The 18327-nt window shown below is 35.6% G+C and overlaps 1 protein-coding gene across 8 annotated transcripts in view; it reads right to left on the reverse strand.

Moving 5' to 3' along the window:
- lrba (LPS-responsive vesicle trafficking, beach and anchor containing) overlaps positions 1–18327 on the reverse strand; it is a 289988-nt gene that overhangs the window by 33638 nt on the left and 238023 nt on the right. For all 8 annotated transcript variants that reach the window (XM_088910702.1, XM_088910752.1, XM_088910744.1 and 5 more), the window contains exon 47: positions 5869–6036. In XM_088910702.1, coding sequence (XP_088766828.1) covers positions 5869–6036 — 168 coding nt within the window. The remainder of the gene's footprint in view (positions 1–5868; positions 6037–18327) is intronic.

Here is an 18327-nt window from a genome sequence, read left to right on the forward strand (position 1 = left end):
ATAACTTCAGAACTTCATAACTTTTGGACTGTTTAGATTTGTTGCAGCATGTGGGGAAGAACTATCTGCTTAGGCAGGTGGGGTGGGATGCTAATGGGTAACGATAGAAAGAATGACAAGAAGCACACTATTAGAGTAAATCTCGGGGGTATTTGCCAGCAAATATAAATGAGCAATAGACAATCCACTTGAGGATAATATAATCCTACTTGGTACAGACATTCCTACCCTAATAATGTCTTATGGATTCTATTAAACAGTCCATAATTACAATGAATTATGATGGTTAAGAGGAATTACTGAGAAAAGTGTTTTGCTTGATTACACTTTTAAAACTCAAGTTGCAAAGAATTAAGAAGGTATGCATTTGTTTATCAATGTAACTCGATCTTGTAACTAAATGAACTAAAACAATTTAAATTGTGTTATGGGCAATCCCTCTATACGAAAAGAAGAATCCAAACATGTACATTTTACTAACATGTAAAATGTATGGGCTATACATTAGAATAAAAGGCAAACTACATCCAAGATCATTAACGATTAAAATGTGTCCAAGATAAGGGAATTACATTGTGGACAATCATTTCAATACAATAAAACTGCATTTCCAGCTTAGTGTATAACCAAAACAATCATTACTCTTGCATCTGGAAATGTACTGTAGAAAATAAATTGCATTCGGTTAATATCTGCAAAGGTGTTCTTGTGCAATTGGAGTGAGTCAGAAACCTGAAGGGCCTGTGCTGACTGTGAGGATGATGTGTAATCCCTCCTCTTCACAGGGAATTACAGCATAATCCTGAGTGCTTCCTATCTAATCACACACATTAGCAACACTAAATCAGTAGGTGGTGTGTTATGGGTCTGCCTGACACATGTGTCACAAATATTTTTTTACTACAGCATTTTTAACAACAAAAATTCACATTATTTTGCATTTCTAGCATGTTTAAAAAACCTAACATTTTTGCTCTAATTGTGTCTTTAGACTGAGCAAATTTTGTGTCCTTTTTTTTCCAATAAATATTGAGAACTGTCTGATAGGTCAGTCACACATGATCCACCAAAGCAATAAACATATTATAAATTAAGTGAGGTGATCTGTTCACAGACAATCCTTACAGTAAGATCCTAAGAGAGTGAACTGAGTTAAAGAACATAATGCTGAACATGTTTTTAAAGAACTGCAGAAAAATCTTCCTCATAGTGTAACAAGTTTTCAGTGCCATTTGGAGATCAGACAAAGCTTGCACACACAATTCCCAGTCCTGCCCAAGCTCCAGTCAGTCACAGCAATATATATTCTGCTCAATCTCCTGGAAGATCCTGTCTGCTCTAGTTAATTTAGCCTGGCAGTTCTTAGGCCACATCAGAGATCCTCTGGGTTCTCCCAGCCACAGTAGCATGGCCTGGTTTCTGCACAAGCTGGGTGGAAATTTCGACTGGATCAGCCACTAATCACTTCAAAAATGTTTCTTTCCACAGCCTTATGTACACAAATAAAACTGTTTTTTTAGATCAGAAGATGCATGTATATTCATATTTTCTTTCAAGATTCCTATAGAAGACTTTACTGTACACATTAAAAAGGTGAAATGTTCCCGAAATTGTTCTTTATTCTTCTAATGTGCAAATACTGATGTAAAACTGTCATTTTTTTTAATTTATCACATTTACTTTCTACGTTTTTGTGTGTAAATCTGGAAGCTTTCTAAAACAAGTGTTTAGCTGAAGCAATGGGAAACCATTGTTTGGGCTGAGACAAATATTAGGGAGCTCTTATTAAGCCCAATTTCTGTGGCAGCCATAGAGGTAAAACAGGAAGTAATCACCGTCTGTGAAAACATGAATCGGTTTCCCCATCAGAGCCTTGTAACGACCCTAATCTAGTGTGAGACATTCCAAACCAACAGCTTCGAGCAGGCCAGCAGCCTCTGGGGCAGTTCCACTCCTGCAGCTGCCAGGCTGCCACAACATAATCCCAGCTGCCAGCCTGACAGAAACCAGCCCATCACAGCAGACAGGACCAACAGAAACAAACGTCACTCACTAACATACTCTGGAGGACCGGCCCTGCCTTATTTCACACCACTTCTTTCGTTTTCGTTTCTTCCTCTCTGCCAATGCACCTACTTGGATACAACTCAAGACTATTAGTTTTGTATATTTATGTAATTAACATTAACAAATCATCCAGCATGACAAGATCTTAATATGTGACTGATTTAAATCAACACAAGTGTAGATACCACAGACCATGTACTGTACAAGGACTATATGACTATATTTTTTACACTCTCTGTTGCCGATTATACAAGGAGCACTGGACTGCATACATGAGAGCAATTTCTGAGAAAAAAAAATGATTAAGCATTTTAAAGCATTTCTAATTACAAAAGTTTTGCAAAGTACTGCAATTTTAGCAGTTGGAAGAAAACAGTCCTCATTGGCACCTTGCTTTCAAAATTTTGCCTTCTTTCTTCTACGATTAAAAGTGTCAAAAAAGGACTTATGAAAAATCAAAAAGGGGGAAAATATTATTGATGATAATAATAATACTTGCAAATGCACACTGCTTCCCAAAGGAAGCTATGTACATCTAGAAACTGACTCCCAGCACCCAGCACTGAAGTGCAGCACGCCTCCCAAGCCGTAAAAACCACTGCATAACAAGACAGCTGGAGAAGTTGTTCAACATTTGAATAAAGAGGGAAGGATCTACCTAGGATTAACATCCCTGCTTGGACCTGACATGAATTCCCTTTCATGATCTCAGAATTACTTATGAAACCATATAGAATGTGTAAGATCTGACATTTGTTTCACCACCTTTCTCATATGATATAAAGCGTGTCCCACATGGGTTTTATTCTGGGCCCTACTCTTCAATCTATATTACTCATATTGTTCAAGTACTAGGCAGCACTCATGTCTACCACTACACCCATATCACCACCTTACACTCTAATGGCCCCACTTTATCATCTGTTATGATCTCATTTGCAGCTCTGTTAAAATACAATTCCACAAGCTATGTCTCCTTCTAAACTCTGCTAAAGTAAGAATGCAAATCAATAAAAAATTCAAACATCTCCAATACCATTAATACTTACAAAATGTTCAGAGAACATAAATACCTATGCTTCTAGTTTTTAAGCTTTAACTTTCAAAACTTGTTTAAACTTAAGTTAAAGTCTAGACTTGGTTGCCTTTATTGCAAGAAATCTTTTTTTATGCATTCCTCAACGCATACACCACTTCGATACTGTTATTACTCCCCATTTTGGACGATGGTGATGTGGCTTACAGAGCTGCCTCTAAGCATGATGTCTTACACGGTTCTGCCTAAAATTTATTACTGGTGCCCCCTCACACTTATCATTGCAACCTTTTTTCTTTGATTGAATGTGTCACTGGTTTAATCTACAGACCTTTAAATGGGAAACCACCTTCCCATTGTAATAATTTATTGCAGTTCTCTGTACCTATCCTACAATTTAAGAAGTAGCACCTTTATCAAACTGAACTTATCAACAGCATCTGGCAACTCTGGGGAAAGTCAATTCAATCTGCTGCAGGCTGGGCTGAAACTATTTACCTTTGTATCTGAGGGCATTTTCAGCTGTATGACTAAATCACTTCTTCAAGACAATTCCACTTCTTAACATAGCCCTGTCCCATTATTAGACAGTATGCCCTTTTAGGTTATTTTTTGGATTGTCCTTTATTGCCTTTGCCTGTTTTGACTTCTGTGGAGCATCTGTGGCACCATCTTGGACTGGTTGTCTTTGGAAAAAAGCATCTATTTCAATTGGCATTTTTGGTTAAACAGAATTATTACTTTTATAACAGGAAGTTTTAACGGGCAGGCAGTCAGTCCTCATGTCTCATTCAAAGGAACTGGGTTATTATAACAACAATAATAATAAATTCATAATTGCTGTTTTTTTTTTCTTTTGCTTTCCATACCTAGATGTGGAGGATTCAAATTATAGATTCAATTTTGTTCTGAAAAGATGCTTCCATAATGACTAGGCTAAGAAATGACATAAACCACAGTAATGAATCTGCATGCCAGGCTAAGGACTGCCTCTCTTTATGAATAACCTGAATGAATTCATAAATCTCAACCTGCCTCTCTTCTCTAGGTGCTACAGTCACTGAGCATGAAGGACAGGGGGAACAAAACAAAATGTGTCTAGACACACCAACTGCTCCTTCACATAATGACTGAACAGCATCCAGACTAAGACCTTACAAATTTAAGCAGGAAGTAAAGCCTTTGCCTGTAAAATTGTATTTAAATTTCTTGTACATCGTTACGTGACTTCAGTGTGAATGAAGAAAATAACAGGTTTTGAATGTAACAAGCATAACATGAACTGATTGACACACTGCTATTCACAAATATTAAAAGTGAAAAATCCAAGAAGAGAAATAAAATGAACCTGCTGTTCTCTACTGCCCACTGTAGTATCCTGATGATCTGTGCTGGGAAAACATAAAAGCATCTCAGAGGTCTTCAGTAATCAGTGATATACTGAGGTTGTGTATACATTCTGCAGAGGGCCTGTCTGAATGCCTAAAATACTTAGCACCTCTGATTTACAGATCAGTGACACTGTTTTAGTGAGAAGTCATGCACGTTCTATTGCAGACCAAATCGGCTTGGTGTATGCTTTTGTGTGAGATTCATGACTGTCAAATCAGAGCTACTGGTTGCCAATTTTTTTTTCCAGTATTGCATTCTTCAATGGTTTTATTTAACAGAGTCAACCTAGCTTCCATTTCAACAAGAGCACTTCATAAGGCAAATATGTCTGAAAAATGAATGAAAGTTGATAGTAATTCTGCAGAAACCACTTCATATGATCAAAAGGACAAACCCCCAGACCTTACATTCCAACAATGGGGTAATCAGCTGGCAGGTTGGATAATATGATGTCATTAGGTCTTGCACCTGCATTATTTTAGTTGCCATACAATCCTTGTAACACAAAGCCTCATTTCCAAAGTAATGCATTCACAAGAGACAAATGGGAGAACATTTAATGGGCAGGAATGTTATTGCCTGTATTTAATATTTCTCCACTTTTCAGGACTTGACTTCTGAAATCTCTTTTTCAGAGAGGCAACAAAGTACAGTACATTGAATCTGTACTCTTTGCAGATGAAAAATGGTTTTGTGATATTTTTAGTTCAGTAGGCAACTTTTAATTTGCCAACATATGGCATTACTAGGTTAAACAGTTATTAGATAAATGTTATTGGTTCAATATGAGTTAGTTACAGAACAGAAGGAGTAAAACAATAGGCTATCCAGCCTCTGTAAGCAATCTCTTGTCTGTAATGGAAGACATTGAATTTAATTTAGCTGTGTACGGAGTCAGCTTACAAGCAGTCCCAGGAAGCTCTACTTAATTAATTTCTAGAAGTAAAGATTGAACTGAAAAAAAATAATCACTTCAATCATAAATTACCCAAAGGAAAGGGGGAAAGTGCAATCGTATTATATAGGAAAGGTTAAATGTGGCATATATAATTCCCCCTGAGACAACAGCCAGAAGAAAATACAAATGGTTCAACTTTAGCTTGTGGCATTAAAAAAGCACATTAAAACTAAAACCCAAATTCATGAGGCAACCTCTTGGATATCGAGCCATGCATGGCACTGATTTAGTAATTCCAGTAAATCATACAGTATAAAATTGATTTTGTCGTAATCAAACGAATTCAATGACATGCAGTGTTTTATAATCACATTTTATTATAAGACTACAGAGTTAAAATGCATTCTTTTGTTACTGCAGAACTCCCTGCTTCACAAGACACCATCATACTGTAGTTGTTTCTGTTGTTTCTCACCTCTCTCAGCATTGGGTCAGTGATGGAGCTCAAGTTGACTGCACCTTCATACGTCAGATAGTAAAAGACATTAAGGGCACGTACAGCCTCTGGCCCTTGTTGCTTGTACCCGAATATCAGGTCTATCCACTGGTGAAGCTGACAGGAAACAAACTCACTCTCAAGGGCCTGCAAAGAAAATGAAGTAGAATGTTCTTCTTAGTTCAATAGCCATTCGCCAAGATCTTGAAACTCTAATTCTTTACATGAATTAAGATCATTCATAGACACATTCAAAAGGACCACACCTTTCAAAACATCTTATAATCGTAAGGTTTCCATAAAGAACTTTCTTTGTATTAGCAGACAAGAAAAAAAAGGTGGTGTCTCACTTAATGTTATCCCCATAGGTTCCCAATATCTGCTTCACCTCAAATGATGTTGGTACAGGTATCTTCATTAATTCAGCTGATTGTATTAAAAATAGGTTTAAAAAAAATCAGAGACTTTGGTGTTACTTTTTATTCTTAATGCTCATGTTAGCAATGTAACAAGGATGTTTTTTTCAGTATGCAACAATGCTCATTTGAGACTCTGCTATATCTGGATTATGCTTAAATAATAATTACTTCTTTTATATAATCATGTTTAGACATCTATTTCATCATGTTTAGACATCTGTAATGTTCTATTTACTGGGATATCTACTAAGGATATAAATAAGCTCAGAATGTTCAAACTCCTGCAGCTTACTAGTCTCCAATCCTATGTAAGCTATACTGACCTGCCGTGAAATTTAGAGTGAATGCTAGTGAAGGTTTTTTTTTACATTACTGACTTCCAGGCTCTACACACTGGGTGATAGAGCCTTCTCTTATGCAGTACCATGGCTTTGAAACTCAAAACTCAAATCCATTAGAGATTCTGCGCCTGTCGACATTTTTAAAACACGCTTAATGACCAATTTTTTCATGATAGGTTTTAACAATTTAGTTACACATTTCAGATTTACTGAGTACATTTACAGTGATCTTTTTTCTGTTTCTCTGTACTTCTGTTATATGTATTATATGTCTACTATCATGCAGCTCTTTGAATTGACTGGAAAGTGCTTAGAAATAAAAGGTTTAATGTACTTTAAACCTTAAATCATGTTTAAAAATATACTCATTTTCAGAATTTAGAACTCATTTTCATCCTGCTGATAGGAAATGTTAGTTTTTGTCAAACTGTAAAACTGGATAATATTTTTTTTCTTTACCACAGAGTATGACTTGATGGCAAATAAATTATAACAGCAATGAACCATACTTTTTTCAGCAATGATATTGTATGCTAAGGGTCCTTGTGTTTGTTGAAAGACTTGTTCTAAGAATCACACGTTTCAACTGGGCTAGGAAATTCTGCAACATAATGACAAAACATGCTTTTCTCTTCATTAACTGGCAAAGGGGAAAACATTTATGGGTGCACATAAAAACAGCAATTGTCTTAATTTGCATGGGGCTGCCTCCACAAAAGCCTTAAATGTGTTCAAATTAGAACAAGCAGCTTGATTGTCACTGCAGGCTCATGTCACATTAATGCATGACAAACATTAAACCATACACTTAAATGGCAATTTATATCATTTAAATGTTTACTGCTGCAGCAGCTCATCAGTCATTTAAATGTGACTTTCTGACAGCTAATTTCAGTTAATTCTCTCGATTCACTTAATTAGAACTTTCAATCAAGAAAAGCAAAGATCCAGTAAATGTCTGGTGTCAAAGATGACATTTTCTTGCTGACAGGATGCTGATGGTAAATCGCAAAGGCCTTTTATGAGTTTACAAGAGGCAACCTAATCTCCATAAAACAACTGACCACAAGGAGAAGACCAAGGTGGACATGTACGATTTAGATGAACTCATGTACTAAACTCAGTGTAGTTAAAAACTAATTCTAACAATTCTAAAACAAATGATAATTTAAACCAAGGATGATCTCAAAGCTGCCCATTACAAAAAACACAACTGTTATTTAAAGACAAAGTTTTGGAAGTTTTCTTGGTAAGTAGTGTTCGCATTGGGCTAGAAAGTTAATAATACAGTATGAAAGCAAAAACTTGCCACATTCTGGCGCTTTGTAAAACTGAACGAAATATTTTTGTTCTTTTGCTTTAAGGTTTGAGACTCAAATTTTTTTTTTTTTTTAATGTAACTACCAAATAATCCTCCTCACCCAAAGACTAGTTTAAACATTTTGAGTATACAGTGTGATGAAAGCTGACCACATCCTTAAAAGTACAGTACTTTAAACCACTTTAATAGGGACACACAATCAACAGTAATGGATACAATAATAAACATTACTAATACTTAATTTGTATCTATACATACTGTATTCATATATATATGATAGCAAACAAGATGCATTGATTAAAATGATACTGAAATGTTTAAGCAATAAAGATAATTTGCAGAAAAAAGGTTACAGGAAATAATCTAAGATGACTCAAACTGAAAATCCTGATCAGGTAGGCCGCTATCTCTGTTTGTGCGTGCCAAGAGCATACCATGTCTCAGAATTTGTTAACGTTTAGCAAATTCAAAATGGCCTGGACATTCCCCACAACAGTGAAAGAAATGAAGGCTAACTAATTTAAAAAGTAACGTTCAGTGTGTCAGATATTTCGGGCCCAATGGATTGAGATCACACGTCAATCAAATCCATGAAACAAAGACCCACAGTGATGTTCTGTTTCTCTTCAAAGGGCCACCTTTTATGTTAATCTCAACTTATGGAAGGACTTCAATGTCTGTAAAGCGTGCAGGAAAGACAACATGACATGAATCAATGTATGATTATATCTAGCTCTGTGCATCTGGTCTCTGAGGACTGACCTTATCAGCTATTCAAAAGGAGAAAGCAATTTATTTTGGGTTCCAATGGGGGAATTAACTCTATGCCGTAATTTCAAGGCAGCTACCGAGTTCAACAAAAAAACCAACAATGAACAGGGAGCCAATATATTTTTTTCTGCAGAAGCGATGAGATTTTTTTTAATTACCCCATGTTGTGACAAATCAACTTCTAATGAACCATTATTAAAGAAAAATTTAAATCTTTAAGAAGACTTTGAAATGGTTGAATGTGTGTGTCCTTTTCAGATCAGACATGGAATGCAGATTAGTAACCAGAAAAGAAAGCGAGTAGTTGTTTAATAAATTAACATTCTAAATTAAGGGAGTACGGTAGAATAAGCCTATGCCCTCTATTTGTAAAAAAAACTAAAGACATTTACAAATTACATCTACATTCTGGACAGAAAAAAATACTGTGACACACATTATAGTCAAAATAGTAAGTGTACTTTCATCATTAATTTTAAACTAAGGACTGTGAACATGTGTGAAATACTATAAATACAATTGGCAAATTATTTTTTTCAGGTACTGTACAGTATATAACATTGTGAACAGGACTTTCTCATTCTTTAACAGAAATCATTTATCAGTCTCAGAAAAGAAATATCCAGATGTTCATTACATTACAGGGATTTCTTACCAAGAAAAAACAGAGAAAATGTCTTGCACACAAAATAAGGAAACATTAAAAGTAGAAAATAAGGTTTATTTATATGCCAATTAGCAGACTTTGTGTTTTATTTTTTTTCCACAGGGGATCATTACAATAATTCATGAATGCCGTATGCACAGCTTATGTTAATGCTTTGTAAGGGTAGTATTTCTTCAGATCAGAGCTTATTTTATTGTTTTTGACATTATTCCTTTTTTCAAGTATAAGATCTTATTTTCCTGCTAGTAATGAGCTTAACTCTTACAGAAGAAAGAATGTGTGCCCAGGTGTTTGCTTTGCAACTACAGTTAGTTTCTTTTTCAGTCTCTCTGTGCTTGTATATACAGTTCTTCGGATATTAGGCAAGCTCTCTTTCTTAATTACTGATATACAGTACGACCACTGTAATTCACTGTAAAGATGTCTGGGTTTTACTGCCTAATTCGAAAAAAAAGTTTTATTTTTAGACATTAGAAAGAGGATTTAATTTTCTCTCTGCCATTTTTTTACCTTCTTAAATTTCTTTCATTGTGATCTTCGTTCCAATCAAAACATGCTTTAAATTAAATGAATGTGACGGAATGCCTGGATCATGTTTCTCTTCTAAGATGTACAGAATAAGAAGGGAAAGGGTTCCCCCCGTTAAACAGAGCTAGAGCAGCCACTTTGACGAAACCATTCACATTTGAAAAGACTGACAAATTGTTTGTGTGCCTGTGTTACAGACAGTTTCTGCAATAGTTGCCAGATTTCCTGTCTTGTAGTGCAATACCTTAACCCTCTAAGAGCTAGACTTTGACTTGGAGAAACTTGGCACTGCTGCTAACCTGATGGAATGTCTGGAAGTCATAATTATACGGCTTTTCTTCTTTCTTTAAACAGAGGGTTTTTTGCATGTGGAAACTTTTAAGTTACAATACTTAGACGCAGAAGGTATTAGGCCAGATATGGCTACTCCTTGCATGTGAAAAGCAAAATAATAGAAATACATACTGTTTGTACATATATAATTATATACACAGTCCACTTCAGGTGTAAAGTGCATGTATTTCTAAGAAATGAAAGTAAATGATCTAATTTGCATTGACACTACAAAAGGAAATTAAGCAGGTCTCCTTTTGTAGACAGCTGGAGTTACTGTCAATGATTTCTCATCTTTACAGGGACACAGCACAACTGAGTCACAGTTAATGTTGGAGGGAACAAGGCAGACGGATGAAATACTAACTCAAAAAATATATACAGCTATTTAGAACATGTACATACCGTATGCATGTTTAGAACATAAATTCAAACAGCATACATATAAAACCGCATTTTCATTTCTTAAAAAAAACTTTTGAAGCAGTACTGTGCATTGAAGGCACATTAGGCATGTAAATGCAGCAAGAAATTGAAGAGAAAGGTAATTCATTTAGGAGGGACATGCAAGTATTTGCTCTAACAAGCACTCTAAATAACAGTAATTTACACGTGAGGTGAAACAAAACGCATATTATTGATTATGTGCATGAACTTTCTTTTCTTTGCAAGAATACCACAGTGACAATTTTGGACTATAATTCTATAGAATACTTGAAAAAAATCAAAGTAAAGCCCCCGAGAGGTTAAGGAAGAGTATTCAGCCAACTGTTTTGAATGCTTTATTTATTTTCTCATTATATTACTGTATGTGATAAAATGCCCAGAAAGTGTGAAGCTGGGACTGCTAACAAGAAAGGTATTTTCTTGAGAGAAGTTTGCAGTAAAATGACAGTGTGTTCTATTAGATTTTCCTTCAAAACAGTCAGTAACCTTAAAATCCATAGCTTGAGAAAATAAGCTCTAAAAACAGATTGTTTTAAAAACCTTCATTACAGTGAATAAGCGAACCTTCACTTTCATGACTACCACCTGGCAGAGGAGGAAAAATAAAATAAAATTAAGCTTTGTGCAGTGAAATAAATTATTCTATTACTTGCTAAGCGGAATTCATTTACTATATACTCTTTCCTGCTATACCACACTGCTTTGCCTCAGGTATTGTAACACCTTTTTCAAATGTATTAAGGAAGCTTTATCTGAGCTATTAATTTAGTATTTTTTTGTATAGATCTGGATACCCTAAACCAGTGGATCAATAATTTTCTGTATCAAATCAACTGTTTAGATCTGGACTTTATTCATTTCATCCAAATACATGCAGTTTCTTAGCAGCATTAACCTCTAAACTAAATTATTTAAAACAGCGTATTTATATTACAAATTAATACAGATTTCATTACAAATACTGAAATGTGGAGCAGGGGATTTGAGTTCTGGACTTAGAACTGGAAAGCTGTGGGCTCAAAACTCAGCTGAGACACTGCTGTTGTACCTTAGAGCAAGCTACTTTTCTTATAATGCTTCAGTAAAAACAATCCCTATACTGTATAATTTGGCGGAAATGCAAGTAGAATTTGGAGAAAAGCACGTGCTAATTTTGTCAGCAAAACTGCAAAAGGGGGTTCTGACTTTTTACTTCATATTCTGCAACATGGTGTGAAAATCTGTTCTAGTGATTTATAATTTGCAAACAAAGACAGTTTCTAAACACTCTGTGAAGGATACTGAAACTCTATAACAGTATACAGTATATTTCAAGGCAATCCAGAAAAGGCCTTGCATTGCCATTGAATTATCACAATATTTATATTTAACAGTGATATTTTCTGACAAAAATGTAAAAGTGTTGCCATTGTTTTTCTATGTTTCTACTCACATTTCACTGTAATGACTACTGAAAGTAAGCGTCCTCAATTTCCCACCTCTTCTTGCTATTTTATACTCCCCTTCATGTGTATTTCAGAAATTCATTTCTTCTCAGTTCCAAATCATTAGAAAAATGTTGTTTTTGCTTTACTCAGGGGGTTCTCATATATTGTATTTTAACATTTTCTTTAAAAATGTCCTTCCTTCACACATACACAAAGTAAATCTTGTTTTGTTCCAGAATATGGCTTCTACCGAATTGCTACAACAGTAATATTAAATCATAAAGCTCAGACAGTACTATATATCCAAACAAAGAAAGAGACAATACTTTTTTTTTCCTTATCTTGTCTTCTGAAGAACACAGTTTTGAACACTCTGGGACATGTTCAAAGTAAACTGACTGCCTCCAGTAACGGAGATCCAATCAGTCCATCAGACAGCTCTGAAGATCACTGCTACCCTAGTCATATTTCAAAACCTTTATGTCTACTGTTCAGGCCTTTACCACGCATTTGCCTTTAATCTAGATTTTTCTTTCTCCTGACAAGTATCTGATTAAAGGGCCTATTAGCTTGCCTTACCGAAGGAACAGATTGTCAGTTTGTGGTAAGTGTGCTGCATTAACTCTGAGCAGGGCTCGAGTCTGTGAGTGAACTGTGGGATGATGTCAGAAATAAAAGCTAGGATAGATCATCAGAAGGCGCAATGCATTTGTTCAGATTTCTTTTAATTCTGTCAATTTAGTCAAAACACTAAATCACAGCTGAAGCAGAAACTGAAGACACTTATTTCTTGACGGCAAAACCTGCATCCCGATTTAAGGGAATTAAAGAGAGTTAAAGCACAAGCAAAACAAAACGTTTCAAGTTTAAAAATTATGATTAACATTTCCGAAAAGCAACATATATGTCAGAAACATGGTAATTTCTGATCTAAAAATCACATCTAATGCCAAATGATCATTTATTAGTCACAATACGCTGTGTGGCTAGCTTCATTTGCTGTAGATTGTCTTGTCAACTACTGTCACTGCTCCAAGACAGATAAATAATAATGGGCATGTCCTGTATTACCAGTCATGACAGCTTCACCATGTTGACCCACAGAGAGAAACCAATTCTAAATAAGGGCCTGTCTCACATTGCTGAAGCTGTTCAAAATTGTTTGACATGCAGGTCCCTGGAATTCAATAGCGTTCACATCTGGCCAGGGGCATACTAGCCCACAAATTGAATGTTTCTCTTTGTAGAGTGTACTCCAAAATTATTAGACCAGTAAAAAAATGGTACATCTACAGGTTGCAGAACTTCTTTACTGTAGCAGAGGGCTGGGCTCCTCTACTATTTCCTTATTTACTGATCCAAAAGACAACTCGGTGTACCTGTCATCCCAAAGAGGCCAAATTTCCCTTTGGCGCTTACTAATCATGGCCTCTTAATAATCCTCATCTATGAATTAGCTTCATTACCCTGCTCTCCTCCCCACTGATAGCTGGTGTGTGGTGAGTGTTCTGGTGCACTATGGCTGGAGTCGCATCATCCAGGTGGAGCTGCAGATTGGTGGTGGTGGAGGGGAGTCCCCGTAACCAGTAAAGTGCTTTGAACGGAGTGTCCAGAAAAGCAATATATAAGTGTAAGCAATTATTATTATATGGTACAACACATTGTTTTGGCTGGTAATGATTGCGTCTGTAATTATTTTGATCAGTACTAATAAGTAATGATAATATTAGTAGATCTTATTAGTATATACTTATATAATGTGGCATGCAACATACTTGTACATTCTAGTTGGAACACTGCATGTACTGTATATGTAATGCATCAGTTTTTATTTGGCTAGGATGAATTGACTTTCATTTTGTAATTTCTTTCTGGTAATGGTTCATAAAAAATAAAGGATACTTTGTTTCTTTTTTCCATGTTTAAAACAAAAATGAGAAAATTTTCTTTCTTCCTTAATGTTCTTCTATTTCCTTTGAGCTACTTTCTTCTTTTAACTTAATTACAGTATGTTACATTGCTTTGCTTTGTAAGTTCAGCTGATGAAAGTAATGAATCAAGGCATTGGAAAAAGTGAAGAGTTAACTTATTGAGCTATGCTTCAACAACTGAAATACATTAATAACTTATTTGGGAACATTTTCATTCACCTACAATTATGCAACTTGCAAACCTAACCCAAGGTAACATAACAGCACCTACTACATGCGTCCTCACACTGAAATGGACTAAAATAGTCTCAGATACAGCTTATACCTTACACTTGTTTTTAAGGAATGTATAAATGTATAGAGTGTACTGTAGGTCATAACAAAAAATTAACCAAAATGAAAAACAAGTTATATACTGTACCCATAGCCATTTTAATTTGGCAAAGGCAAAATGCAAATATAATTTTAGACAGTAAAATGTCCTCAAAATGACCAACAATTAACCTTTATTTTCATAAAAGTGTTATCCGTCTATTTTTGTACAGTTATTGGATGTCAAGAAAACATGAGTTACATGCTAGTCACTTGGTCACATATGGTATGCCTCAGCAGAACTGCTAATGCCACAGCATGGAATGAATTCACTGGAGCCTGTTAAAACAGCACTGTTTCCAACCGAGAATCTACTCAGTGCCCAGTCCTGATCCTCCAGGGTAATGTACAGTATGTGTAAATAAATTCTAGTTTTGACATCTCTTAAAGAAGCAGCCAACAACAATTACAGGATGGCTGAGTCACCCTGGCTTGGATCTCATGAAAGGCAAAAGTCTAATGGAACACTGGCCATCAGGCTTCTAGAATCAGAAATTCCACACGGCACTGAAGGATGGGCAAGCTAAAGATGAAAGAAAGCCAAAAAAACACATTACACTGCAAAAATCCTCTTTGTGAAATGTGCATCATGTCACTTTGGTTCATCATTTGGCAGTGCTTCACAATGTGGTTTATAAGGAGCAAAATACTGTAAAACAGAGGAATCCCTAGAACCTACATGGAGTAAGTGTCATATTGGCAGAGCTTTTAAAAAATAATTATCCGTAAAAGTTGCACCCAAAACAAATCGAGTCCTTTTTAAATTTTAGTTTTTAAACAGTCCTTTTTAAACTTTAGTTTTTAAAATTAAATTCAACAACTTGGAACTTAAAAAGAGAAGATGATTTAGGGATGATTAATACAGCTTTTTCATTAATTTAGCTGAATCATAAGTACAAATGTACAGTTGTGCTTATATTTATATATACAGCTAGCTGAATAATAAGTCATTTCACAGAATAAATCAAAATGTAGCAGAACTGATCCCCTTTGGTTACATCACTACAAGTGATAAAACATCCTGAGTGGCAAAAAGCTTTGCTGTTCATAGTGGTGTATAATACATACAAACAACCTGGCACCATTTAGGTCTTTGTCAGGACTAAATACAAATAAATAGTACAGGAAACTTTCATTGTCTTAGTACCCTTGAGATAATTAACACAGCTATAGCTGCCTTGCTGCAGCTCTCAGGGAAACCTGAGTTCAGTTACTGTACACCTGCACTGTGTTAACAACCAAGGTTCATTTAAAAGCCCTGTATGTTTTATGAACACCTGAAAAATCATCCACTGCTTAAGATCAGGAAGCAAAGTTTAATCTGCGTACCTAAGTAAACTGAAACTCTGATGAAGTGACTTAGACATGAAGATACAATAGATGCAAAGTCAGAAAATTCACATTGCTTACTTTTTTAAACACATAGTGTCGTTGAATATTTTTATTATTTATTGGACACTTAAATCCCTAGGCGTTTTTTAAATATACTATGTTTAACAAGAATATTTGTTATTATCAGTTGTCAATTACTCAAACAAACCACTGAAGCACTACAAAATGAACAATTCTTTCTTTTATATTGAAAACACAATCATTTCTAGACTAGCACTACAGTGCATATCTGGAGTCGAAAAATACCACAGCAAAGGAGACGAGGTAAAATATCAAAATAATACTTCTGCAGGTGCTGCCTAAGCATAGGATGAGGAGTAAAGGAAACAAGGCTTGAACAGCAGCCGACAAAGCAAAGAAGGAGTTAATTGGTCTTCAAGAGAAAGAAAGAGATGGTTAGAGAGCTGCAGCAGAATGGATAGGCCTCCCTAATGAGTCCCAAGTACTCTACAGTGGTTTCAAAAAAATCTGACAGCTTCAAATGATGCCACCACATGACAGAATGTGGCCAGCTATAGGAGGAAGGTGATTAGAATAAATGACTGAAGTAATTAACTCCGATTCTAAACCACTTAACTGGATAGAGGGGCCGTGGGTTGTTCAGCTGATGGTCTGCCACGAGCAATCAGTGCCAAGAACCCAGGCCTGCGCTTGTGTTTGTATGTTAAAAGATCTCTCTCCCCCTCTCTCTTCACAGGTATTCAGTGGCACTAATGAAAAGCAGCCTCACTGTAAGTGAGGACCTCCTCTTTGATTGCCTGGAATGGAATAAAAGGAAAGCTATGGAGCTGAACTGCTTCCATGCCTTTTTTGTTGGTGTCTCACACAGTCAGCTTGCAGAGCTGCAGGTACAGCCACTGCTAAACACAAACCACCTGTCTTCCAGAAGTTCTGCAGTAACCTCCGGCAGGACCAGGGACTAGATGGGAAGACTGTCTTGTGCTTTCCCTACTGAACCTACCCTATGTTGTTGTCCAGTCTAAATTGGTATCAGCAGACTAGAAATGGTGAAATTTAGTTTCTTTGTTGTGTTTTTCTAACTCTGCTCCATCTACATTTTAAAAAAAACAAAACAAATTGTAAATACAGTCCACTGAGGTTTTTTTCTGTTGGTACACTGTTACAGATACAAGTGTTAAACTGAGCACTAGGAAAGAAGGGGTTAGAGTAGCAAAAGTTGACAAATGCCTTCACTGAAAATATTTTAAAAGCCAGTGGTGAGAGATAGCATTAAAGAATAAAAAATTCTTAAATGAAAGATAAGGAAAAAAGGAACACACTTTTAAACCTAAATCAAAACTACATAAAATATAAAATGTGTCACCGAACTTGAATTATTTTTTAAATTTCTATAGCAGGTAATTATTTAAATTATATTTATTTCACTAAAAAGTAAAGTGTGATACCATCTGAGAAATAATAATACAATTTCAGATACAGTGATGACGCAGCAAGATTCCCCACGTGAAGATTAAATATGACGACTTTGGTAATACTGAAGCACACCCAGCCACAGACTGAATCATTAGCAAATCTTTTTTATATCAAGTGTCAAAACATGGCAGCAGGGGAAAGTTTAACACGCTGGAATACTTTCTCCTAAAAGTAAACAATGCAAGGACTGCACAAGCTATAAAAATTATCCCTGTTTCATATTTCAGATTTGCTTCCAGAGCACCAATGTTTCAGTTTTAATCTTATGTAGATGAAAGCAGAAACTTCCAGCTTGTCTGTTAAATGCAGTGTGTTTTAATGGCACAAGGATTTTAAAACACTGAAGGTTTGGTTTCAGTGAGAAAAAAAAAGAGGTCTGTTGATAGGGATTTCTTTTAGGTTAAAAATGCCTTAGCATGGTAAACAGATGTAATGCCAATTATTCTTATAGATGTCTAGAATGACCCATGGCTGTGGGAAAGTCCTGCTTTGACTACCTTACAGAAACTTTCAGAAAAAGTGGATTAAGAACACAGTTGTCAACGAAGCATGTTTGCAGACGTTACACTAAATATTTATGAGAAAGTGTGACTTATTTGACAGCTTTACACTCCAGCCAATAGTTATAATTAACTGTTTTGACATCTGAACAAAAACTGTTTAAATCTTTAGGCTGCTAAAGGTTATAACCATTTGTGCACAGAGAAAACTACTTCTTTATGTTATGAGAAATCAATAAAGTCAAATGTATGGTGGTCAGTAACAATGCTGAAAGACCATTCAGTCTTGGAAATCTGCAAGAAAAACGGAGCTTTCTCCGTACATGGCTGAAGGATTTATGTACCCTAAAATCTGAAAATTACTTCCTCAAAAAAACTGAATTGCCCTTCCTTGATAGTGTTGAAAACTACACTAGTCACAGTAGCCTTCTCAGAAAAATAAAACCGAATATGCAGTCAAAATCTAAGATTTGTGCTTGCTTTTTCATTGAAGAACATCTTCTGAAACTGGACTGTACATTTCTATTTGGAGTTGCACCCTTTGAAGCAGTATAT

This window comes from Atractosteus spatula, chromosome 1 (genome assembly GCF_055471065.1).
Source record: "Atractosteus spatula isolate fAtrSpa1 chromosome 1, fAtrSpa1.hap1, whole genome shotgun sequence".
NCBI lineage: Eukaryota > Metazoa > Chordata > Actinopteri > Semionotiformes > Lepisosteidae > Atractosteus > Atractosteus spatula.